General features: G+C 41.4%; 1 protein-coding gene across 13 annotated transcripts in view; it reads right to left on the reverse strand.

Annotated features, from left to right (window-relative positions):
• The window catches only part of VWA3B (von Willebrand factor A domain containing 3B), a 66900-nt gene extending 43977 nt beyond the window's left edge, over nt 1-22923 (reverse strand). For 7 of the 13 annotated variants that reach the window (XR_002443375.1, XM_021412536.1, XM_021412527.1 and 4 more), the window contains exons 1-9: nt 22838-22923; nt 21034-21120; nt 19167-19391; nt 17032-17126; nt 14409-14659; nt 12541-12700; nt 8922-9091; nt 6947-7071; nt 902-1018 (exon numbers count right to left, since the gene is read on the reverse strand). Coding sequence is in view for 12 of the 13 variants with exons in the window: in XM_021412536.1 (XP_021268211.1) it covers nt 902-1018; nt 6947-7071; nt 8922-9091; nt 12541-12700; nt 14409-14659; nt 17032-17126; nt 19167-19281 (1033 nt within the window). In the remaining variant the exon portion in view is untranslated. The other 6 variants (XM_021412519.1, XM_021412490.1, XM_021412499.1 and 3 more) reach the window with 6 other exon arrangements.

Genomic DNA, 27228 nt, shown 5'->3' on the forward strand with positions numbered 1-27228 from the left:
CCCACTAAACCATGTCCCTTAGTACAACATCTAAATGTTTCTTGAACACCTCCAGTGATGGTGACTCAATCACCTCCTTGTACAGCCTGTTCTAGTGCCTGATCACTTCTTCAGAGAAGAAATGTCTCTTAATATCCAACCTGAACCTCCCCTGGCACAACTTGAGGCTATTCCCTTTAGTCCTGTTGCAGTGTTACCATTCTGCTCCAGAGCATGCTCAGAGCACCCCCATCTATCAGGACTGAGTAGCTTCTCCCTCCCAGGGATTTGGAAACCAGATACGCTTTCGTTCCCAGTAAAGTTAAATCCAAATGGAATGTATCCCAGGCCAAACATAATGGTGGAAACTATTAGTTTAACAAACAGATGTGGATTTTCCTCCATGTTGCTCAGTGCAACAGTTGTCAGAGCACTCATCCAGAACTGGCTTCAGTCCTCTACCTTTGACTAAGAGAAGTCAAAATCACACTTCTTTCAGCAAAATAAACTAGCTATCAAGCTAGAGGCTACCCACAGAAGATCATGACAGGGTACTTCCCCAGCACAGTTAAGAACAAAATCAAAGACTTACCAGCCCAGGCAGAGAGAGAAAGCACACAAAAAAAGGAGCTTCAATCCCTTGAAATCTAGAGAACTTCTAAATGTAGCCACTGGTGAATTTAAAATGGCATGTTTTAGCTGTTACTGTTAAAATTTAGCAATTTTTAAGCAGTAGTAAACAGGGGTTTACAATGCAAGGTTTTAAGCAACTTCATATTTGGTTGCCAAGTACAAGCACAACCTACATATAGATCATTCAGAGGAAATTGTCCTCAAATCAACATGTAATCAAAACTATTCATAAATAAAAGAAACTGATTGTGAATACAATGGTAACTGTTACAAGAAACATAAATGATACCATCTGCAGAGTCAGGCTGATGAGATTCAGATAAAATTTTCTGAACTTGTCTTAGCGTACTCCTAGCTTCCTCCAACTCTTTCCAGATCAAAAAGACATCTTCACGAACACCAGCTACTGCAAAAGGAATAAGACAGAACTTGAAATTTTGTACCAATTTCTGTTTTTTATAACACCTGTATTATCATGAAGTCATCCAAGTATTACTGCACCACCTTGTTCGCAGGGTCCCACTGAAGTGACAAGTGCTGTTCTTAGATGGAGTTCAAAAATGGGTTCAAAGCTAGTATCAGAACATGAGAGGTGTTTAGTCTGCTAGAATGAACGTACAGAGTTGGCCCCAGACTGTTTCCTCATTGGGAGGAAATCCTTTTTAACACTCTCAAATAATAATAAGAAAATTCCACAAAGATATTCACATTTTTCTCTGGACTTCATTGCAAAACCAAGCTCCAAATATCAGATCTAACTCTGAAACTTTAAAGAGAAGACATTTTCAACACCTTCAATCTCCTACATTATATAAATACCTTTAAAATTTAATATCTTTTTCCCATAAGAGTATGTAATATAATTTTGGTAAGATATGTTGATTTTCACCTTAACAAATCTCAACAGATAGCCATAATTAAATGCTAAAAAAACAAACAACAACAAAGCTGGAATTGACACAAGATTTTCTTAATCTTAGTAGATTTGCTTCCCTTGATTAAAAGATTAAAACATGTATTTATTTAGTAGAATACAATTATTAAAACTGAGTCACCATCTACACCCAAGTAGCATACTTACTACTAAAAATGTGTTGAGTCTGAGTTTAAACTGCAATCTAGGACTATACAGAAGAAACTGTGTCGTGTATTACAGTAAAAAATATACATATAAGGAACTGAATCATGAGCTATCCTAACCACAAACGCAGACTACAAGCTATTGCAGAGTATAGCCTACTACTGAATTGCACACGAAGATACTGAACAAGGCAAACTTTATCATAGCATCTAGTGGTTCAGTTAATATTCAGTGGTGGTTCCCTCTATAAAAGATAGAACATGCAAACTTGTGTGCCAAAGTAGGCTACCAGTAAACAAACAACCTGTTCATTTTGTTCTTTGATAAACTTCCCTGAAATAATAATACGAATGTTCTACAAAATAAGAACTCAATTTTAATTGTGAAATGCTTTTAATTTCCAAGAAATATTTTGAAATGTGTTGTTGTACACTGCCATCTCCTGGGACCTTCCTGTACTTCAAAAAAACCTGTTTCTGTTACAAAGATCAGCATTTCCTACATCACAGAAGCCATAAGTAAAGCAGACCATTCCAAGAAAAAAAATAAAGGCAGGAAAAAAAAAATTGAAGTCTGTTATCATTAATTTACAAGTTCAACCAAAATTTTATGAAGGTTTCTAACATTACGTTTGAAAGTATTGGAATAGGGAAGCAATTTTCAACTACCTTTAAAATAATACTGGTGATTTTATTGGGTTTCTTCATTTCCTCTTAAGTTCATGCTATGGACTCCTCAAACTTACACGACCATTGACACTGTCTCTGATAAGATACGTGTATTAAATTTGTATTACACCATAAAGTATCTTATTCTTTACTAATGCCATGGCCAGTAAAGTAAAACTGCATGCACTTTTGAAGCAAATATGTTTAATGGAGCATATTGTACAGGACAAATGCAGGCATCAACAACTGCACATTGCAAACAGCAAGTTGCCTAGAAAACCCTTTATCTGGCAACAACTTTTCCTGGGCCCAGCTGGAAGAGCAGGCTGCAAGCAGTGGCAAGCAAAGCTATTTTCTCTACAAGGGAGGCTCACCTCCACCTCCATCTTTGCTTCTATCTCTACCTGCACCTTTTCCTCTGCATCTGAGAAGCGAGAAGAAAAAGCCATGCCTTTTCAAACAGCCCCAAACCCAACACACAAACACACACAACATCCTCCAGCTGTGCTCTTCAACCCACAGCCTGTCCCTGAAAGAAGAAAGCACAAACCTGTCTTTGGCTTATGTTCCCTGCACTCACAGCTCATTGTTGTTCTACTCTGGGGGCCACCAACTGAAAAGCAGCCAGAAGCCACCACTGTGGAGGGGCAGTCCCCAGAGGTTCCAGGCCCCTTGGCACACCTTTAGATGCCCGCACTGCATGAAAGGCCTCTTAAATCATCGTGTCATCCCCAGAGGGGAAGGGCCTACCACCCGGCCATGCTGGATGGTGGTTTAACGGCCACCAGGTTCTGATTCAAAAGCCGTGAAGCAGCGATGGTGGCAGGGCAGCCAGCAGGTACGCACAAGGGAAGCAGCCTTAATGCTCCTCTGCCTTCCCTGGCCTGCACAGAGCGCCAACGGGTGGGGCTGGTGCACACCATTGCTGTTGAGGTGAAGCATGGCCTGCTGTGCTGAAGGAGGCCCTGCCGCAGATAATGGAGGCCATGGAAACAAGGAAGAAGATGGGGACAGGTGGCAGGAGAGCCTGAGACAAGTGGTGGGAGCACTGTGCTGACATTTGTGAGCTGAAGCAAAACGGTGCATCCAACTGAAAAGGCATGGGCACTTGCACATGTACACAGAAACTCAGAACCGTCCTCCTTTCCATTTCCCTGTTATTTAATACCATCAGGTGATATTAAAACAAGAAGCTTTTCCACACCTACCTCCCAGCAGACAAACTTTTCCAGTTTGATGAGTCACTGTAACCCACTGCACTTCATATTCAAGGTACAAAACCTGCTTAGAAAAAAAAGCCCATGCGAAAAGAAGCCTGCAAAACTGACAGTGTCTTTGAAATGTGAAGGAAATACCAACACAGATGCAAATCATGAAAAGCAGAAATATTTCTTATTTCTCTAATTATTTGACTGAGGCTGTGGAAGCAAAATCCAGATGTAATGGAGTAAGATATATTGCAAACTTTGTTTGCCTGCAAGGCAAGAAGAGCAATTTTTTCACTGCTGGTCCCTTCCTCAGCCTCTACGTGGCAGCAGAAGACAGCAGTGCTCTCCCAAGAACCAACTGTCAAAATGCACCCTTGGAGGAGGAAGCCTGCAGGTCCAGAGGAGTACAGGAAGGCAGCTGCCTGAGCACCCACAGAGTCAGGCAGCAGGCACCCTGTCCCCATCTTGCCCCTCTTCCCCTGCGCAAATGGACAAAGCAAATGAACTTTGTATCCCGGGTGGTATTGCAGAGCAGCTATCTGCATCACTCTTTACACATTAGCAAAGAGAGTTGCTAGGCCAAGGTTAGGTTGCTAAGACTGGACAAAGCACAAGTGAGAAAAACACAGAGGCAACAATCTTTACTTCGGCTCATAGGTAAAGCAGCTACTATGCAATCATTACCCTGGCTTTCTGAAACCTCAAAACTGATCAAGAACACTAGTCTACACAGACTAGAATAGTACACTATTCCAAAAGTTTGGCCATGCCAAAATATATCCCTCTTCAGATGTCACATAGCTCAAATCCTGACTTCAGTCCACTGGCATTTTCTTTACACATACAGTTCATCTACTCCACCACACAGAGAAATACTGCCCAGAGATGTAATATTATTTGCACTTCAGGAGCCATTATACATTTCAGGATTTCTAGCTCAAAATGCCGCTGCTTTTCAAGAACTCTTAAGCACCTATCTCCTCTAAATCCAAGCCCATAACACAACTGTGGCCCTTCTCAAGGAGAACCTTCTTCACCACAGCTTCCAACATCTCTCTTGTACTCTAGGACTTCAAGCTCAAACTTAAATTTCATCTCCCACTTACAATTCTAACTACAAAACAACACTGCTTAATTCTGCAGCTTTTTGCAGATGATAAAGCTACACAAAGAATGTAGGCAGAAGTGACAATAGGAAAATCAGTGCTGGATGAGGAGATATCACCACATTGGTACAAATTAGTCTTTAGGTAAGAGTATTTCTTCTGCATTAAGTAGGACTGGGTCTGCCACTGTAAGCACCTTAATTATTTACTGGCTTACACCTGATTTAATCTCAAGCATTCATTCAATGAGTTTAAAAAAAACATATTGCATTTGGCAGTTTCTCACGCTTCCTTTCTAAATGACTGCTCAAGATGCAAAGTGGGGAGAATTCAGCTCTTATCTGAAATTTTAAATAGTTCACTTCCGACTTGTTTTGTTTAAGTAGATGAAGAAGAGTGAGGCATGAAGATATTCTGTATTTGCAAAACAATGTTATTCAGTGGATACCCAGAAAACTATCAGATTTCCTTAAAATGTTTTTTTCCAGTCCATAAAATGTAATGATGAGTTTCGGTTTCCAGCTGTTGCATTTGTGGTGCAAAAAGAAACAGAATCAAAATATTCCTGCACCTCCCCTTATTTTCCAAGAAACATCACATCTGGAAGATTAGATCTCTGGTTCATTTTCTATTTATTTCCTTGTAGAGTTTATGCCACACACCCAAGAACCAGTTTCAGAACACATTAGTGAGTAATCAACACTTTTATTATTATAGCCTTCTACACCCTTGAAGGAGTCTCTGAAATGTGAGACATCAGGCACGGGCCAGAATAATGTCTCCTATACATTTTCTTTTCTGAAAAGATTTTAGATTCTGTATATGACCGAAAGGCTCTGATTGGCTGCCAGTGATGTCACAAGTGTGGTTATAATACCCAGTAAATGCAGAAAGCTAATTGTGTTCCTTTTTAATGTGTAAATTCTACTCCATAATAGCAATAAGACAAAACAGACAATGCACTTCAAGGAGATTACTGCCCTTTTGAGCGATTAAAGCTATTCAGCTTTCAACTTTAGAAACAGTGATGAGGAAGTAATTCCAGTCATACAGGAGCTCTAGGCCCATCTATTGAAACAGGCTGGTGCCCGGGGGAAGAGGAAGCCAGCTTCCCCCTGCACACCCAAATGGGGTCAGGCAAAGAAGCACTTGGAGCAGACTGAAGGAGATTATTACGGCACTCTGAATTAGTATGAGGGGAGAGGAAGGGCTCTGAAGTACATTCTGCTTTTGGCTCCTAAACTCTGTTGCCCCCTTATTTCTCCCCCTCTGCTCCCCCATTATGTTTCTTTCATACTGAATAACCATGGTCATGCTGAAGGACAGGTTAGTACACAAGGAACCAGACCACAACCCAGAAAATATGAGACAGTTAGTCCAAGACTTAAAAATGGTGACTCACCAACTTCACCTTATGCCATAGCTTCCCTAGCAGGAAGAAGAGGTTAACAGTAAAACAACACTAATACCCCTCAGTATAATGGGGATGTGAGCCATGAGAGAAAAGAGGTCTTACACTTGCTGATATTTAAAAAAAACATTTTTCAACTGAAAAAGCCTGCTGATAAAGATATCAGACTTGACATACACAGACTCGCTTCACATCACAAGCTGGTCCAGTCCCACTGAACAGTAAGGCTGACTTTTCCTGGTGGAAGTAGCACTGTGACTAAGAACTGTGCTGAGAGCTTTTTGACCAGCTCCACTCACTCAGTAAAATGGAGATTCTGCTTCTTTCTCTTTCTTCCTTTTTTTTCATCTTTTTCCTCTCTCTTTGCTCCTTCTCTCTAGTTCTTTTTACTGTGCTCTCTGCCTGTCTTCACGATAAATTCAAAGCTTGAGAGAAGGAAGTCAACCATATGTGGGTTTAATTCCTTGTTATTAGCCATGAACTAGGTCTTTATTGATGTGGCTGTTGTATTAGATGCCATTCTTATCTCTTTCATCTCTTTTTCTGCCATTACTTTCTACACTACCAACAGTACATTAGTACTGCTGTGTTTATCTTTACCCCCAGAAATAAATGTTCTTGCTTCTAATCCTTTTTTCACTTCTCTTTCATTCTCACATGCACATCCTCTATTCTCCTCACTTCTCTCTTTTCCTTTCCATCTCCATCCCGCTCACAGAATTTCCATTTTACAAACTTTGTTCCCACCCCACCCATGCCTACAGAAGATTTATTTTGATCTATCACTAAGCAAATTCCTACATTACATTGCTACCTTGAAATTTCACTTAGAAATACAATTTGGATTTAAAATTGTCTACCTAGTGGCATTCTCCCTCTCACTTTTCTGGAATTCTGGGCAATTAGACCTTTCCCATCTTCTTCACATTTTAGTGCAGGTCCAGTAGCATCTCTATAATAATTCTTCTCAGCAAAAGCATGGAATCTGTAATAAAAAATGGGTTTTCAACAGTTTGTAAACCATGTTAATACTTTCCTAGTTTAAATATGAATGTCATATATGCAAGATCTTAGCAATATACAACTTCGGAATTATTTCCAAATTATCTATTCAAGATAATCAAATGTTAGTATTACAAACAGTATTACAAATGTTATCAAAGTTTTATACACATATATGTATTTTCTGATGTTTCTTCATGAAAAACATACTTTCATTTTGGTATCACTTACTCTGAGGCACTTTCCTTTTCAGTCATCTGGAAATTTGTTTTTAATTAATGCTCCTAACAGCTGAGCAAGCATGTCATTTGAGATATCTGAGAGGATACTAACACCTTTTAATTAGATTATCCTTCCAGTTCAAAGCCCAACAGGAACATTTATTTCACTATCGGCATACAATCAGGAAGTCAAGCAGACTTCATTTACCCACATTCTCAAAACAGACAAGCTCCCAGAGGAGGAAAAAGATGCCTTTCTAAAGCAGAACTACATCAGAATCAGGCTTAAATCAAGAAAAACCCATGAACTCAACTATTCCCCTGAAGAAGCTGACAACCTTACAGACAGTTATTGGGCAAATATCCACCAGCAAGATATTCGTGGCCTCTGCACCAAAGCTATACGATTACTAGTGAAAAAAACAGTGAAGATAATGGGAATCATATTAGGCAAAACGATTCCTCCCAGCTCCTTGTCACAACTCTTCTTGCCTCTTTCTCTACCATGCAAGAAACACTCACTTTCCTCTTATAAAGGAGGGAAAAACACTGCCAAAAGAATATGAAGGATGGTGACCAATAATGTATGTGGTATCATGAAGGTACCACAGTTCATTTAGACACATATCAGAATGAACATAACACTCTCCCACAGTCTTGGCTTTTGGCAGACACTCCACCTCTTAAAAGCTACTTCTAAACACAGATGGCTATAAAAGAGCTAAGCAGCTGCCATCTTACCAATTGCTCTGCTGTCATGTGGGAGATTTCCACTGTGGGAGACCTGCCCACTCTTCACAAACAACAGTGAAGCAGAAAACTACAGCAGGCATTTCACAGCTCTGTAACTGTATAGTGACTTCTGTTAAGCAAAAAAACACCTATCAGTTCCTACTGGCCTCTTGCTGTTCAGCCAGAGTTAGGTATTGTGGCTCTTCTTGTTTTCTCATTTGTTTTCCTTATTTTGATATCAGAATCCCTTCCTACTGAAGGCTGACTCTCACCACACAGCTGGTTCCCAGGATAAAGTAGCCAACAACCATATGGAATATATCGATTTCCACCAGCCACACTGAAAAGCAGGGTGCAGAACTGCAGTTTCACACAACCAGGCCTAATGGATAACATCACTTCAACTTCCTGTTGATCCAGGCACTGCCTATTTAGGACAGGCATTACCTTTCAAGTACACGTCTGCACGACACTTGATCAAAAAAACCCTCTACATCCTATGCTGGTGCCTATGGATATTACCAAAGTACAGAGCAACACGATGAAAACTTGTTTACGTTGTCACTCTTCCTCCTAAACAATTTTCAGACTTTCAAAGAGGAGCAGATGACAGATGATTTAGGATATAACTAAGGAACGGCCTTTCTTCAAGCCAGTGAGCACATTTGTGGGGAGAGAAGGTCTGTTTGAGTAGGCTCTGTATTTTAGTTATAGCTCTTAGATTATTTCCTTTGTTTATCCAGACCACTTACTGAACTGGTTTGTCTCATTTTCCTCATGAGAAAAACAGGGATAATATTCAGGTATCTTCAGATAGCATTCCTAGCAGCAAAACGCTTCACAAGTGCTGAAATCTTAAACTGCTTCTTCTTTGTCCTACCTGCCAGAGGCCAAGTGGCTCAGCTCTTTCAGAAAAATAACAGTTTCATCTTCCCTGGCATTAAAAGATATAGTGTTGACTGGACAGGGGCCATCAGAAACCTTCTCTAGGAGTAGCTGCTTTGTCTCTGCTGGAATATCACCCACTGCAAAGTAATAAACAGCTTCAATCTGTCATAAAACAAAAACAAACAAACAAACAAAAAAGGAATTGGGAAGACTGTTTTAAATAGATACTCGGTATCCATTCAAGCCCTGTGCTGTGCTGAGCACCAGTATGAAAATTTGGTAGAATCAATACGTTGCTTGGGTTATCAAATTTGCAGATTTTCAGTTTTCCTTCTCATTGATGCTAGCAATTCACATGAAGTCCACACAAAATTCCTAAAGTGAGAAGAGAGCCTGAGCCACAGCCCACATGTCTGATTCTGCCCAGTACAAGCCCCTTCCCACAGAAGTTAACTGAAACCAGAGAGAGGTGCAAAGGACGACAACTTCGTTATTAGCCAAGAAAAGGCTCTGTGCCGCATTCCACTTGGGGGAGGAGAGGCACTACGTTGGTGCCTTGCCAGGGCTGAAAAGCAATATGAACATTAATACCAGGCATACTTTTATTGGCAACTTGTTTTTTGAATGCTACCACAGGTATTTACAGATAGTTCATATTTTTTATGCTTCTGAGGCAGAGGGAACTTGGCAGGTTTGTTATGAACACATACATTTATGTTATGAAAACATTATTGCAAGAAGACAGAGTCAAAGAAATGTCCTTTACTTATTGCTTATGTATTATATTATGACAAATTTGATACTGTCTGCACATAATCATGCAAAACGAATAACTAGTAAATATGCTCCTTGAATTTTCACCAACAGTAACAATGAAAGTAACCAGCACTTATCCCATGATGATGTTCAAGACAGTAAGAATAGCGAATCAACCCCACGGCATACCCAAAGTACATAACCATTGATAAATACAGATAAATAGCTGTTTAACAGAAAAACTACATTCAGGTATGGTAAGGAATATTCTGGCTACTGGTCAGCACAGGAAGACATCTCCTCTAAGCAGCAACCTCACTCTGGGCTAGACAGGCAAATTAACACAGCATCTCGTACAGGGGGCTGGGCATCCCATGTGGGAGTCAGGGCCCATACTTATGGACCATGCATGCTTGGGAGCAAGCAGTTCAGCTGTCACCCAGGTATCCTGACATAACTGATAGACAAATGCTAAGGTTAAAGAAAAGAATGGACATCTTTCATTAAAGTGCAAAGTTAACACCATAACTATCAGCTTTACAAATAGGTGCGCAGCATCAAAATAAATCAAGACTTGCACACATCTGTGCTTTGGTTCAGTTCTGGAAGGTTCCCTCTGTGTTTCATCCAGCTAAATAGTTGTCAGAGCATGCATGCAGCTCTCCCAGCTGAGACCCAGTCCTTGGACAACACCCTAGTCCTGGAAATTCCTTTTGCTGAACAGGCTCCAGACATGCGCAGATTGCACAACCACTTTTCTTTCAGTTCCTTCAGATTCACATCTTCTCCCCCTCCCTCCTAAGACTGCCAATAATTCATAAACTTGATATTTAATAAGGGTATTAATTTTCACACTTCCTTCAAGTGCCTGTTTCTGCAACTTCTAAAGTGCTGAAGTTCCTTGGGAATAGCTGATGCAGAACCAGCTCCTTAAGTAAATAAACAAAATTGCTAACCATGGACAATTCACTCCACTTAACCATAAACCCAGCAATAGCATACCATGAAGGAAATGTTCCTTACAGAATAGTGGGGAAAGGTTCAAACCTTTCAATTTATACTTTCATATTTTGAGAACAATAATTTATGCAGCAACTTGTACAAGCAAATGAACCTCATAGAGGAAGAGGAAGGAGAACACAACAGAGTGCTCCTCACAGTCTTTGCCTGGGAGGGGAGATACATTAGGAGGTGTGATCCACACTTTGCAGACTGGCATCTGCGTAGAACTGCAAGTTAAGAGACCATGGATGCACCTGCAGCAAGTAGAGCCCTAAGGATTGCAGCCTTACAGCACAGTGATCTTGAGCCTGGCACTGACAGGTCATGAGAAAAGGAAATCTAGGGACTCGCCGCACATAGAAGAAAAACTCAACCTAATGGAATGACAGGAAGAGCCAAGTCTAGGGAAAAAGGAGCTATTGTTTTGGAGCAATTTCTGTTGACGGAAGCAGTTCTGAGAAATGAGTCATTTATGACTGTTCAGTGAGTACGCAGGTCTTGCCTAGGACTGAAAGGGGTCTCCTCCAGCCAGCAGCACAGCCTGCATTCAGACTGAACTGTCAGTTATAAATGATAATGACTGTATTTAGGAGCAATTAAAGGCTGTCTTACATGGATCACCTGCCAAAACAGGCTCCCCCAGATTACCCATTAGCCCACCAATGTCTAGAAAAAATAATAGACGTCTCACTGTTGGATGAATTTAAATTTCTGTTTATCTGTATGCAGACTCAGGTCCAATAAGCCTTTTCTTCATCCAGACAGTACCGAAATCCAAACATCACCTTTTTGTTTCTCACCAGAAAATGTGTAATACACTGCAAATTGAAAGTGTTAGCATAATTTATGAAGGGGACATTTTAAAAAGCGGTCATAAAAATGTCACTGTTGCACAAATTGCTCCTCACCCAGTTCCTTTCTAATATCATTTCCAAAACATCAAGGTTCATCCAGTTGAGAATTCATCTGCACAGGGAACAAAAAGGAAACTCAAGCCAAATCTACCTTCTCTTTCAAACTGGGTCTCAAAATGAAATTTTCGAGGAAGTTAGGACTGGATCTGTGCACACACATGGACTAAAATGGCAGCAGAAACTAATGATTCTAACCCACACAATTCTCCCTTAAATCTGGTTGCCAGAAACTGAATTGATATTGGAAGCCAATTTCATAGTATCTTTCTTTAACAGTACAATTTTTAACTGACTAGCTCAAATGATGGCACATATCTTTTATGTTTTGTGACTTCTGCTATAAACGAATAATATAATATGGTACTTCGAAAAATAGTCAGAATTCAGTTGTAACAATAGCTGCATATGCTTTGTCTTTTAGCCCTGAAATAAATTATAGCTATAGCTTGGCTTATGAAAAAATATTTCAAGACTCCTGCTGTCAACGAATGCATAAAGAAATCTCTGTACTTAATATTTTGGAATTTAAGTATATTTTTTTTTCAAAAGCAGTTTGGATACATTCCAAAATAAAAATGCTTTCCTTGTCTTCAGTAACGTTGATACTAGGAATATTTTCATGAACTTGAAACCCTGAAAAATACATATGGCAAAGAAAGTGCAAGTCAGGGTATTTACTCTCTCCTTTAATGACTGTATACTCTTCTGTGTACTCCAAAAAAGAAAATACAAGTTTTTGCTATCAAAATACAATAAATTTACATAAGCAGGCCAACAGTAAATGTGACCATTGGGGAAAAAAAAAAAACAGAAAAATCTTCCAAATCGTCCCATTAATATTTATCTTTTCAAATTTCATCGAGGCAAATCACAGTAGTCAATCTGGCGCTGAACCCTCTTGGATTGACTCGAGACTTCTGAAAAGATGTATGAGCTTACCGTCTCATCACTCATGGCTTCCACCAGGGCTCCAGCAGGGGTGGTACTGCTGGCAGCTGTTGTGTGGTCCAGCTTCCAGAGCCACTTAACAGCAGATTTTACAGTATATTCAGACACAGGAGCAGATTTCTCTTGCCACTTCATAAGAACCTGAGCAGCCCTGCAAATGACATTAACTATAAATCAAAAGTAGTGAGAATAATGCTGACAAAGCAAAACAGTGGAGCTCTTCTACTGTAAGTATTCTTCTAGATTGTTAAGTAATAATAACAATAAGCCACATACATTAAATCTAGACTTGCAATAAAAGTAGTGGTAAAATGAAACTCTTCAAAAAATAGCAATTTTTTAAGGCAACTGATGAAAGCACATCCAATCAGGCTACAGTACTCTACAAGCAGTTCCTAATTCATATTTGTCCTTTTGCTTATTTATCACATATTTATTATAAAAGCACATTTTTTAAAAGAGGTGTACAAAAAAAAAAATCTGGCTTCTCTTTCCAAGACTTGCTGCATGGCCCTCGTGTCAGATCATTTTAACCTACCTGTGCTTTTTTTAAAAAGTGTTGATCTTTATTTGCTCATCAAAGATGGGCACAATAAGATTTGTGAAGCAATGCTTTTCAGTATTTAATTGGTCAGAGGCCTTTGTCTTTGGCATTATAGAGGTGCAAAGCATATATGCATGTATACCTGTGTATGTACATACAAAAACACAAAAGATAAATGTAAAAAATAACTGGTTCCAGTAAAATAACCGGTTCCAGGATCTGTGACATTCCATCGAGCATCATTCTGAAGAATTCCCTGTAAATCTAAAAGACAAGTATGCTTTCTCAGATTCTTTTAAAGCAGTAATTCGTAAGCTACATTGTCCTTTGTCTCCCTCCTGCAACAAACAGAAGAATCAGTGAACACATTTATTGTGTCTCAATTTTGACTTAGCTTTGCACATCATCTTTAAAGAAAATGTTTTTTGTGCTTCTCAAAAGCTAAGGATATAATCTTCTATTTTTCAAATCGAGTGTATCACAAGGTAGAGAATTAAGATAGGGAAAGAGAATCAAATCTGTAGGGTAAAGCATGCATAAAACAACATTAAGAATCATAGTGTAGTTGAAAGTAATCTTTCTGGAACCCGTTCCAAATTTGTATGGCCCAGTTAGTGCATCATTTTTTCATAGTCACAAAATTCCATTCACCTATACAAACCCAAGCTTATGAGTTCAAACTCTTATATAAAAATGAGAATTTGTGCAAAGATGCATAAATTTGAATAGCTGCTTCTATTTTTCTACTTGTAACTAAACCCAGATTCATTTACTCATGTTAAGGAACAAGCATTTGTCTTTTGTTATGGAAATCTAGTATTGTTTCCTAGTCCTACGACTTATTTCTGTGACCATGGAAATCTATAGAAATACAAATGACTATGCCAGCGTCTATGGTACGTGGGGGAGTAGTGTACATTCAGCTGTGAGGCAGAAAACTGTACTGCCTAAAGACACAAAAATATCTAGGCAGTCAGATGGGACCTCACTGTTTCACTCTGTAATACTCAGATGTATTATCAAAGTGCACTGCTGCTGTTGCAAAGCATCCCTTATCTTTCTGGTTCTCTACATTTGCTATGTTTGCGGAAGGCATGTATCAACATTTGGTTTCTGTTAGCCTTTATCCTCTCCTCAGGGTAACAATGGTTTTCTGTTAAATGGAAGCAGCAAACTCAGCATTACTCTGGGTTAAACTTGGTGGAAAATCTATACATATTGCCATGACACAAATCACATTATCCAAACACACATCTGAATGATATAAGACTCTGATTCTCCAGCAACAGGCAGACATGGACTCCTTTCTGCTTACCGAATGAGGTTAAATTTGGCAATTTGTGTCACTTGTTCCACAAGAACCATAGAAAGTGCATCACGGCACAGATCAAATTCGGTTGGAGCTGCAGTGCCAAAATCCAAAACAATGACAACACGCCGTTCTTGAATCACTCCAAATATCAGCCGGCTTTCACTGGTTAACCATTCCATTCGTTGCTGATATAGCTCAATAGCTCCCATTAGACATTCCACAAAATGAAGAATCAGTTCTTTTTTGGCTGTCAGCTTTATTTAAATAAGGGAGAGAGAGGAACTGAACGTTAAAACAACACAAATGAAGCCCCAAGCTTAGCACAGCTGCAGTAACTGGTTCGCAAGTGCCAGATATGCCAGCCAAGGTAGCAGTGAAAACAACCCATTTTTCTCCCACTATTTCAGAAGCAAATACTTGACAAACGTATCTAAGCTATAACAGAAAAGACGCAGCATTTCGTCCTAATTGCCTTTCATAATCTTTTTATACAAGCATGGGACACTGCCAGTGGGTTGTCTGACTTGTCTTTCTCAAGACTGGAGCAATTAGAGTGAGCTGAACAGGGGCGAGGATGGAGAAAGGGCTGCAGAACAGATGGATGAACAAACAGGAACACAGACACTTTGTACCTTCTTAGACCAGAATTTTGACTGGCTCTTAAAACGCTGCTCAGCCATACAAGCGAGTGAACAGTTTGGTGCTGGGGCACTTCAATCTCCACCTTGTCTTTAGCATTTGAAAGGAAATGTAAAAGGCTTCCTATTTGTGCTATTATTTCACTAACAATGCCCAACATTACAGCTTAACTATTTAAGGGAAGGGGCTTAGGCAAATGCAGTCGACAACTAAAACTTCTCATGCCATAAAAGTAAATTAAGAAAAACGTCGATTCAGCGCAAAAAAAAAACCAGGAGACCCTCTCTGTGTATGTATCTATGAACGTTCACTGTGCAAAATGATCTGTATCTTAAAACCTCACTGCAGGTTCCAGTAAAGATATACCCCCAATATCTCTGACCCATCCAAGCTAATTCACCTACCACCTTCTACCTCCAACTGAATTTCCAGGGCTAGTTCCTTGGGGATACAAATGTTTGCAAACAATAATATTTCTCAGTGAGAAATCAGTCTGCAAACCTCTTCCTCTCCTATGTATTTTCCTCTGTTCCTTAATGTTAGCTAGGGCCCTGTAAAGTGCCTCCGAGACACACAGCAAGCTGTCTGCAGAGAAAGGGAGGCCTGAGAAGGAACGCTCAGAAAGTCCAGTTTCCTCCTGTCACTGCCAGACTCACACAAACAGCTCACTGCACTACACTGATCAAATTCCATCTTAAAATAAAGCACTTTCCTTGCCCCACCCTTTTGTTTCTAGTTGGCCCGTCCAGATTCCCATTTCTCTGAGGGGCTGGAAAACTTCTGGCTGTCCGCTCTACATTTATTCATGGCAGTTCACATCCATTTATTCTTGGACTAGCATGACTTTTAGCATAGAAAATAATAGCTCTTCTCTGTGCCTGCAATCTGCCTTTCTGGAGGCATTTTATGGCAGTGAGACTACCATTTTTCAGCCTTCTTTGGTCTTACCTAAATATGTCAACATCAACCAAGACCTCTTTCAAGATTAGCACTCCCTTGCCGATCACCCTGCTAGATCTTCCAGGTACCTACTCCAGTTGGAACTGCTACTTCTTACTGTGTGGTAACTGTACATAATATCATGCACCATATTCTAAATGAGGTCTCACCAGATCTTATATAGTGGCACTGCTACTTTAAGACTACCACAGATGTCTTTTCCCCCGCTCCAAACATGCCCTATGATTAAAAGACATAATGTAGATATTTCATACAGAATTAATGGAAAAAAGAAAAAAAGAGGGAATAAGTTAACAAGGTTCCTTGAAATGGTTCTTTTCCCATTTTTATGCCTTGTGCCTCAGAAATGATTCAAGTTACCAGAAAAAAATGACAAGTCATTTGTTTTTGTAAAATCCTTTATGAATTAACTCTCTCCCCTTCTAGCTCACATGAGTGTCTCCTCAGTCAGATCCATTCTCTCAACAATGGGACAGCCAGCAGCTGTTACCAAGACATTCCTTAGAACATGAGCCTGGGCAGAGATCCAGCTAGCTCTCTATAGACGGGGCTGAGCCTTTTGTGACCCACTGGCACTGAGCAAAGAAGCATTTTGCATTGGCAATGACAGCACATTATGTTGTCTAGTTTCAGCATCCCCATTTGTTTTATCGACTACAAGTACTTTTTTTTTTTTTTAACTCAGCTGAGCATCTTCTTTTGAAGTGTTCTTTCTTTCAAAACAGAGTAAATGTTGCTTAGAAACTGCAACCTTCTTCTACGGAAAGATTTACTGCAGTGCTGCACCAAGACAAGAGTGTGAGACTCCACAAGGAAAAACACAAAAAGATATCTAGCTTCTCTACTGCTGATTATCACTAATATTTGAGAAAACAGGAAAAAAAAAGATCAAAAGATAAAGTTCTCACACAACAAACGTATGTATGCATTTCGTGTCATAGGGAGACATTATAGTCATATCAGTCTACTTACAGCGACAAGAAGTTCTAAGTGCATGGGGAAGTTACCACAAGTCAGTTCCACTTACATTATACACGCTGCCATCTTGTGCTCTCGTGTATTGAGGAAACAGACCATCTGCATATCGAGAAGCCACAAGTTTCCCCAAAGTGGTCACATAATCTACAGTAAAGGTTACAAAAGAACAAGCTGTTAGTCATCAGGATTACTTTCACGATGTTGTGTTTTTCTAAAGCACACGCAACACAAAGGAGATTAATTCTTGTTATTGTGTACTTTGCTTAGAGTATGGCAAAATATCTTTTTACAGAACTGTAAAATCAAAATTCAGGTAAACCTTTTTAGAGGAATGAGAAGGATTCCTTAGGTATATCAGGCTTTGAATGAGAAGGAGCTTCTCCCTTAGTAATAAGCACTGTAAAGTACACGTGTCCTTCAGGTATTCTTCAGATTGACATGCATAGTATCCATTTATGAGGCACATGCATCCATATTGATGTCTGGACATTAAGAAATTCAAGAGAAATTCTTGTGGCATTGAATTTTGATTTTTTTCTGGCTACGTTTATGTTGGGGTCCTGAGGGCACCAACAGTCCTCGGTTACCCTGATCAGCCTCACCTGGGGCTTCCACCCACCCACAGGGTGCTCAGGCCTGGGCACCCAGTCTTTGCTTGTTTGGCAAGGTGTGCCTGCTTCAAGTCCTGGTGGCACAGGACTCCTGGCTAGATTTCTCAGCCCTGTTACTATCGCCTTGTCTCCAGGCTTGTCTCTGGCTCCATCTCCTGTTCCCAGCTGCACTCCCTGCCTCGACCTTAGAGCTGGTTCACCACCTCACATTGTTTGGGAGTGTCACTGGACGCTGTTACCAGCACCCTGCTCTGCCTGCTGTGCTCACATGCTGCAGGACTGCATCCTGGTCAGCCCTGCCTGGGCTGCGGTTGCTTTTGCCTTCTGGCTCACTTTCTCCTCCTAAAGCTGCCCTGTTCTTGCCTCTCCCTACCAGTTTAGTCAGAAGTGGGGGAAAAACACACTGAATTATTTACAGGCAAAAAATAATCCATGTGACTTTAATAAATGAAAGGTTTAGGCAATTAAACTTCTGTATTATCCACTTACCTCACAACAGGACTTGCAAATATTTGTTCATCAAACAAAATACAAAAACAGGGACAGATAATGCAGTTCTATTACACAACTAAACGGGTGCAGAAGAGGGTGCAACTAAGGAAAAGGCCGCACTCCGCTGTTTCAGTAGCTAGAAATATTCTACAGTAGTTCCACTGATAGGAAAACATTAGGGGTGGGAATATTTAACGTCACAAAGCAACTATTCTGTACATCATGCTGCCCTGCTAAGTTAGTACGTTCTGCTCCTAAAATTACACCGTAACAACATTAACCCAGCTCAGCAGCTTCCTCTTCATCTACAGCACACAGGATTCCAGGACCTGCACTGTTAGTCTTTGAATGTCCCATGGCCACAAGCCAGCTGAAATCTTAAATTATGCAACCTAGAACAATTGCAATACATTACAACTCCTACTTCTCAGGCGGTAAGCTCTTCAAAGAAAAGAATATTTTACCATGCCTTGCAAAGCACTATTATGGCAGTGATTAATAATTATTAGCAAACTCTTCCCTTCCAGCTGTCAGATAACTGCAAAGGAACATTTTTCTATAGCCTGATTTTGCACAAAAAGCAGCCTGTATTCTAATCAAATTTAACTGCTTTCTTGAAGCTGGTTTCCTGGAAATAATATTCCTGAACAAGTTGGCTAGCCCAGATGATTAGTAGATTTCAGATCATGGCACTGTGTATATTACATCTGCCATCTAAAAACGGGCAGAGTCTCATGGGGTATTATTTACAGGCAAAAGACTAACAGCCTCAGCACTGCACATTATTTCCCAGCTGTACCTTAACTATGGAGGACTTGAACTGGAGCCTGAAGTAAAGAAAGCAGCAACACAATTCAGTAAGAAAAGCCCTTTTTGGGTACTGAGTCCTCAGATCAAAAGGAGGCAGAGTTCCACAGTTCAATGAAATGGCAACACCAGAAAAAAGGGATACAGCTTCTCTTTCTGCCACTGTCATAAGATGAGAGATGATATGAGTACCTCCCCAGTGGACACAAGGGCACAAAATGAGCAATACACTACAGACGATTCTATTTTAATTGATTACTGGTTTGTGTAATACCTTTCCTGTGCTGGAATCCAATTTGTGACAAAATCTGGGACAAGGTCAATTTGTTTCTCTTTAGCCCATGAAGTTGAAGCCATTTGGAAGACGAAATGAGGGGCTGTACATCCATGTCCCACTGACCGACTATCAGACTCCCTTCCTTTTCTTCTGATTTCTTTTTGTGGTCCTCATGGAAACTTAAGTTCTCATGGTCTTGTCTGTACTTTGAATCAAAGGCATCTGTTGTAAAGAGAAATGGAGGGATAACAACACTTACACTTCAAAAAAAAAGATTCGCTTCAATTCTTTGCTTTCTTTACCATATACCACAGTACTCTGTAGGCACATATATCTCTTCTTGTTTTCTTTTGTTATACTGGGCAGCAGTCTTAATCTGGAAGGATGCTCTCAGTTCTACACATATACCTAATGCTATGTCTCTTTTTTTTTTTTTCCCTCCATATGTATTCACCTTGAGTTTATTAAAGAAAATACCTCTTGGATGTCCAAACCCAAACAAAGCTAAGCCCAGTTTGCCAAATGGCATTTCTTCCAACTCCTAAGACATCTCTCCTAAGACTCAGGAATGAGAGTTTGTAGGAGGTATCTAAAGATTGTCAGAGAATCACGACATACACATTAGAAGCATTATGCAATAAACAAGGATCACTTAACAATGATACGTTCAACATCTATCATAAGCAATGGCACTGCTAGCAGCAGATCCTGACTTCATTGTGAGGCTGCTGAAACTCCCTCATCTCACATCATTTATCACAACTGCAAACAATGGCACTGGCAGCATCTGCTCCAGGCTGTGATGGGTCATGTGCATGCACAGGAGCCGCTGGACATGAAAGTCCATTTTCATATTAAGTTCTGCAGAACAATGAACGTATCTCGGCACTGATTCACAGTTGGCTGGGATATCTCCACTTGAAAATGGGAGCAGAGGCAGATCAGAGCCTAGAGTGGCTAGGGCAAAAATGGAAGTGATGACAACAGTAGTTCTCTTGTTCCTCAGCACAGAGGCTCCAGGAGGACTTTGGTATTTCCTGTTCATTCCCAAAATACTCTGTACAAGCTAAGCCAGCTCTTGTCAATTAAATATCCTTGCTGTATCAAAGTTTATTTTCTGTGGACATTCGATGTTTCTGGCCATTTTCCCCAGCATCAACGTTATCTGGAGTATCCAAGCCCTCCACCTCCCATTTACCGTAAACCAGATGAAATGTAGATATACTGTGTGGATCAAACGGCTCCAAAATATAAAGAAGGGTACTTCTATCCTTAATGACTAAAAATAACCCTCAGTCTGGTACAGAGTACCATCGAGAACTCACTGCTGAGATCAAATACTACAACAACTGACCTGGTTACAAAGGTTCATTAGACAGATTTGTTCCTCAGTTAATCACTCATAGAGGAAATGAAAATGTATTCTCAGAAATCATCCTTCAGTGAGAGCCTTCTGCATGGGGCATGCTGGCACCAGCTCCTTCCCAGTCAGCAGTGCTACCAGCAGGGTGCTGGGATGGCATGCCTGCAGAGGCCGCTGGCATGTTACCAGACCTCCTCCTCCTCTCAGTACAGAAGCACCAATGACAGATGTTAACTCTAAAGAGACACAGGTGAAGGTTTGCAGCTGCTCAGGCTTTGTATACAGTCAGGCACTGTTTATAGTCACTCGTGCAGTCGTTCCCAGTTTCTGCCTCAGAAAAAAGGCCATCAAAGCTCCCTATACATAGCATGGGCAAGACTGGCACAGCTTGAGAATGCTAGCAACACAGTTAGCAACATGTGCACCACAATTTAGCAAATGAAACTCTACGTTACTCAGGAAAACATGCAATGTGTGTAAAAGCAGTTCTGAAACACTCACAGTCACTCCAGGCAAGTGTCTTAAATGGGTTGCCAGTCACGATGGATCTCTTGATTGATAGCTCCTCTTTGCTTTCTTCCTAAAAATCTGAGGAATTGTTATTAGAAAAGAAATAGTAATCTAAAATGTTGTCCTTAACAGGTCAATATGAACTGGAACCAGCTGCTCACAAGCCCAGGCAATAATAAACTGCAGAAGATTAAAGTAAAGATTTTCCTCAAGGAAAATAATAGTATGAATTAAAAAGAAAAGCTACCTTCCATGTAGCAAGGGCAGATTTGACGGGGACACGCTCATACTCTGAAATGGAAATGTGGGATATTGGTAATATGGTTTCCATTCCCTCCCTCTAGGTTATCATTTAAAAAAGAGCCACTGCGGAAGTTTCCACGCAGATATGCTACAAAAATGAGTGTGGTGTTCTGGCCTACTGCCAGCCAGTTGTATTATATTCTATTACTGCTTTGCATTATACCTTACCTTTTCTAAAATCCCATTTATGACTAAACCTGGCAGTATCTGAGATGCAATTTTGTGAAGAGATTCATAACTTTGCCTGTAAGACCACAAGATGATTCACAAAGGAAAATAATTATGCTTGTGTACCACGTGTATGTGGTATAAGGCCTGACTGTGACTGAAAGACAACATATGAATAGAAAAGGTAGCATATATTTGCTGAGTGTGCCACTTTCAGACATTGCATTTTGCTTCTTGTTTTAATAAATAAGATGAATGGATGAGGGATATTTATTAATCATCAATAGACCAGCTACTGTCATGCAGCAGTTCTTCCTATGGGAAAAGCAAAAATGGGGTAAAATAATAACAGGACTGCATAGCCTCCTCCCTCTTTTTTTCGTAGAAGTGAACATACTATTTATTACTCTTGCAGATATATTTATTCCTCTTACATGGGTTAAAAGACCCATACAGAAATACATAAACCATTCCAGGCTTTCTCCTCCTCGTATTTAAAGACATTAATAGTGAGAAAAGCAGGGAGGATGTTAAAAAGCCAGAAGTCCACAGTGCATCCCAACACCCGAGCATTCAGCAGATGCCTGCTAGCACAAGAAGACTCGGGTGGCAGGGACTTGGCATTCCTTCACCAAAAAGGAACATTTGCTACAGAGGAGCTGAGGCAGACAGCGCTGGCAGCAAGCAGCAAGACTCACACTGTTCCTAATGCAGTGCAGAAGCAGTGCCGCTAATGGTAACTGCTGACACACACTTCAGGTGGAGAACAAATCCCAGACGCCGTCTTGTTTTGCATATGCCCAGAGGTGTGGCAACAGATTTTCCTGTGCTTTTGATGCCCAGTGCTGCTTCCCGGCCACTTAAACACCACCTGTGTGTGAAGTGCTGGCACTGCATGAAAAGGAGCACTGGAAAGGCCACGGAGCGGCCTCAGTGGAAAATAGCAAACCTACTTCAACTCTGGGAAAAGCATGTGAGTTCAGAAATGATGACAACCAGGAAAACCACCAACCCATAGTCTCAACCAAAACACGCTATTTTCAAAAGGTGAGCACGAGTTCATCCAAGCACAGCTCACACCCATCATGTGCTGCAAGCTTTTCACAGACGTGGCTGTGCTTGCTGAGCCCATACAGTCATAGAACCACAGCATGGTTTGGGTTGGAAGGGACCTCACAGCCCACCCAGCCCCAGCCCCAGCCCCAACCCCTGCAGCTCAGGCTGCCCAGGGCCCCATCCAACCTGGCCTTGAGCGCCTCCAGGCATGGGGCACCACAGCTTTCTCCTCGCGCCGCGGCTCCCCCCAGCCCGGCCCAGCCCTCACCTGCCTCCAGCAGCACCATGGCCGCCGCCGCCACCGCCCCGTTGTTGACCTGGAGACCGCCCGGTTGCTACGGGCCGGCCTCCCCGCCCCCGCGGGGCTGGCGTGCTGGGCACCGAGCGGGTGCCGCCTTCGTTTCCCTGCAGAGAAACCGCACTAAGGCACTCAAGCCCCAAACCTTGAGTTTGTGGTGTTTGCTTGTTAATCTTTATGTATGTATTCATTTCTCTTGCTTCTCTGTTAAGGGTACAGACTTGGGTGTACAGAAGGGCTGTGAGGGGGAAATGCGAATAAAGTCATTGCCGACAGATGCGATGATGACCGAGTGCATTTGGTGTTGTAGGGACCAAAATTACATATGCCATACATATGGCAGGAGAGTCACAAATATCTAGATTTAGCTGGTCAGACCTTTGTGTTCTTGTTAATTCTTAGCTTAGAGTAAGCAATTGGCAATATTTATATTCAGGTTGGATATTAGGAAAAGCTGCTCAGAAGGAGCAGTGAGGCACTGGCACAGGCTGCCCAGGGAGGTGGTGGAGTCACCGTCCCTGGAGGCGTTCAAGAACCGTATGGATGTGTGTCTTAATTTCAGCTGAGATGGAGTTGTTTTCTTTGGAGTGTCTGGTATGATGCTGTGTTTTGGTTCTAGGAGAAAAACAATGTTGATAACACACCAATGTTTATAGGTGCTGCTGGGCAGTGTTGTACAGAGCCAAGGCCATTCTCAGCGAAGGGCCCAAGGAGCTGGGGGGGAACGGAATTAGGACAGCTGACTTAAACTGGCCAGGGGGATATTCCATACCATATTCATGCAGGAGTTTTTAAGGGGATTGGAGTTCACCGCTCTCCCTCTTTCACTGCTTGGGCATCAGTTGGGGGGTGGTGAGCAATTGCTTGTGCATCACGTGTTATATACATTCATATATATATATATACATATACATAGTCATAACTTTTTTCCTTCTCCCTATCTTAGTAAATAATTTTATTTCAACCCACAAGTTCTACTTTTTTTTTTTTTTTTTTTTCCCAATTCTCTCTCCCATCTCACTGCGAAGTGGGGGAATATGTGAATGACTGTGGTTTTCAGCCACCTGCAGAGGTAAACAACACTGTGGCACTGAGGCACGTGGGTTAGTGGGCAGTATTGATGATAGGTCAGTGGTTGGACAAGACAATCTTAGAGGTCTTTTCCAATCTTAATGATTCTATGATTATAAAAACAGCTGCGAGTCCTTTGTTTCAGTCAGCAGCACAGCAGATGTAACGTGCTGCTGGAGAAGCCTGACTGAAAATTATTCCAGTGGAATGCAAAAAAATGTGTACTGTAAGCCCAAACTCAATATTAAAGGGCTCCTGCTCCTGTCAGAAAGCCAGAAACACAGAACAGGTTTGTTCAGGCAGTATTTGGGCTGCAAATGTTTTCATTTGTCAGCATAATTTCCATCCAAGCAACAAACAGTGCAGAACTGCATAAGTTCTCCTTTATTTAACTTTATTTGTGCAATCACAAAGCAGTAAAGTTGGGTTACTTTATAGGATCGACTGATCATTCTTATCTGCCTACCCATGTTCAGGTGGGAACCCACACCTATGCGCATGGCCCAGCCACTGTGTGCATGCCCCACTGCTGGCTGCAGCTTTGCGAGACGGAGTCGTAAACAGAGATAGGACAGAAAAGTGCCTTATAAGGCCAATGGCTCAGCTACCAACACCTCTTTCTGGCTGGAAGCTGAGTTCCAGCTTCTCCTGCAGTTGGAAGCAAGGGTTTGAGGACGAGCCAGGACTCGACAAATGGTTCTTGATTGCACAACTATTCCCCTGAGGTATAGAAAAGACATTTATTTCTCAGCCAGGAAACAGTTTCCCATTAGGTCATTAAAAATAGTAGGTACTGAGCGTTCTCAGGATCCTCTCAGACACTGTAGTAGCACAAACTGCTTTAGAGACCTGGATGCTGGGAGCGTGCTTTGAAAGTTTCTCTTGAAAGTTAAAGTGCAATGGGTTTATAAGTAGGTGCCCCCAAAGTTATCAAATAAATATCCTGATTTGTTTCCATTTCATCCAGCAATGTAAGTTCTTTATCACACACCTAGTATGACTTGGCTGGGTAGCTTTTTCTACATTATATGGAATGATCCTATCTATCTTCATTCCAAAATGTCTGTAAATGTATTAACCATGGATTAAAAGAAAAGCAATTATATGTGCTATGACTGTCTATGCGAAGTCTGCCAAAAACCTTCACTCTGGGGTTGGCTGCCCTGAGCACAACATGTTGCAAGAAAACATTCCTTACAACAATTGGAGCTGCAGCACTTCTGAGCTGATACAGAGCCTGATACAGCCCGGGGCGGAGGCTGGAAAGAGCAAGGTGACTCCCACAGCTTGCCTGATCAGCTGCTGTTGTTTTGTAGGCAATCGTTTTCCCAGGGCAGAAAAGGAGATGCTCCCAGCACATCAGGTACAAGTAGCTCCGTGTTGGTGTGGAAGCCCCACCTAGCTGCTGCTCACTGTGCAGCTCACGCTGAAGAGAGGAATGAGTTCTCCAGATGCTGCCGGTGGGATGAGGCAAGGCTGGGTACTAGAGGAGGCAGGGATCCAAGTGACTGTGGAGCAGGACCTCACCCCTTGTACTGAGGCTATAAAAATAGCCATGGAGCTGTGCTGTCATCTGACCTTAAGGCTGAATGATGCAGTGATACCGACGGTGGAAGGCATGCTGTTATGTCATTCATGAATGACCGCATCGTGAAGCAAAGTACTGGGATTGCATTGGCAAGCATAACGTTGTCCTGGAATTACATTGGCAAGCATAACGTTGGCTTGACTTGAGAATATTTCACCTATCAATAAAAGCATTTCATCATTTTATTTTCCCATGGCTGAAAATCGACACTGTCAGCATTTCCTCTGTATTCCTGCTTACAGCATGAAACTGTTCGCTCAGTTTTTACAATGGCTTTTTTGCAACTAAAATCTAAAGATGATCCATTCTCTGTCTTCCAGTTTCCTTGTGTTTTTTACTAGAAATCTTCAGCATTTTCCCTTCTTCTATTAGAAAATTAGAACAACTTCTAATACAAATTTGAAAACGTTCTTTCTGCATGCAGAGCACTGCATGTGTTGCACCTAGCATAACTGCTATTGTATGAATAAAGAGACAGAGCCTCCCATGCTGAGTTAGACAGGTTGCTCGTGGCACTGGCCAGAGTACTACCAGGAATGATGCTTCACCAGGAAGCTTAGGGCTGTCCCACATCCTGCCCCACACTGTCACACTTCCTGTTGACTCCCTCTCGAAGAGGCAGGAATCAGTTGCAAGGGATAAGGAAGACAACAGAAGTTGAGTTCATGCTGTCCTTATTGTACACACCTTACAGTGATTGACTACAAAAAGTACGTACACCAGAAATTCAATATATCAGCACAGGCAGAATGCAATAATTAGCAAGCCAAAGACATGCTATATTTTAAATACTCCTTTGAGGTATGCATTGTTCTTACCCTTCAAGCACTTCCTTGAGAAAAAGTGGCAGAGGATCTGGTTGAGAGGTGGCATTAAATTAAAAAATAGGGACTGTCTAGTGGGAGAGGAGGCATGGGAAAGGGCAAAAGGGGATAAACTTAAAACTTCAGGGGGCAAAGCTAGAGACAGAAGAGGGACTTGGGGGCATGTGGTTGATGTGTGATGTCAGGGAGAAGGAAGAATTCAAGCCGCAGAAGTGACATCTTTGTTAAGTGCACGGTGCACAACAGATCAGTGAGAAATAAAATCAAACAAGTCAACAAACAAACAAAAACAACAACCAAAGATAGCAGTGCTCCATTACCTTTGTATTTAAAGTGCTGCACATCTGGGTTTGCTACTCTCTGGTACCTACAGAGTGTTTGTGTCTTCTGGAATGGTGGATGAAAGATACAAACAGTGCTGACTCCTCAGAGCTGTAGGGTGATCTTGCCTTAGTTGTATCACCTGCATTTCTTCCCAAGCGGCTGCTTACACAAGTGCAGAAGCATGCTGGCAGGCACAGTGCCCATCCTGGAGAGGCTGTACTGGAAGGAGGACCATGGGTGTCAGCTGCATGGAAGTGCTTCCTGCCTTCCTCGACAGACAAAGGGGAGGCTGCGCAGCCCATGAGGGAATGGGTCAGTTTGCATCTGAGGGGAAATTTTTGATAGAGGTGTTGAAATAAAAGCAAAGAAGACATTTGCTAGCGTTTACTTTGGGTTCAAATGCTCCTTTTACACCATTTCACACATTTTACAATGCTGAACATGGAGAGACATTTGGGACATTGTTCATATACGCTTTACGGGCAGTAGTTTAAACTGAATTGGCTTGAATTATTTGAGTCCCAGAAGAGCTCAAAAATCTAACATTCTGCAGA

Source organism: Numida meleagris, chromosome 1, assembly GCF_002078875.1.
Source record: "Numida meleagris isolate 19003 breed g44 Domestic line chromosome 1, NumMel1.0, whole genome shotgun sequence".
NCBI classification, from domain to species: Eukaryota; Metazoa; Chordata; class Aves; order Galliformes; family Numididae; genus Numida; species Numida meleagris.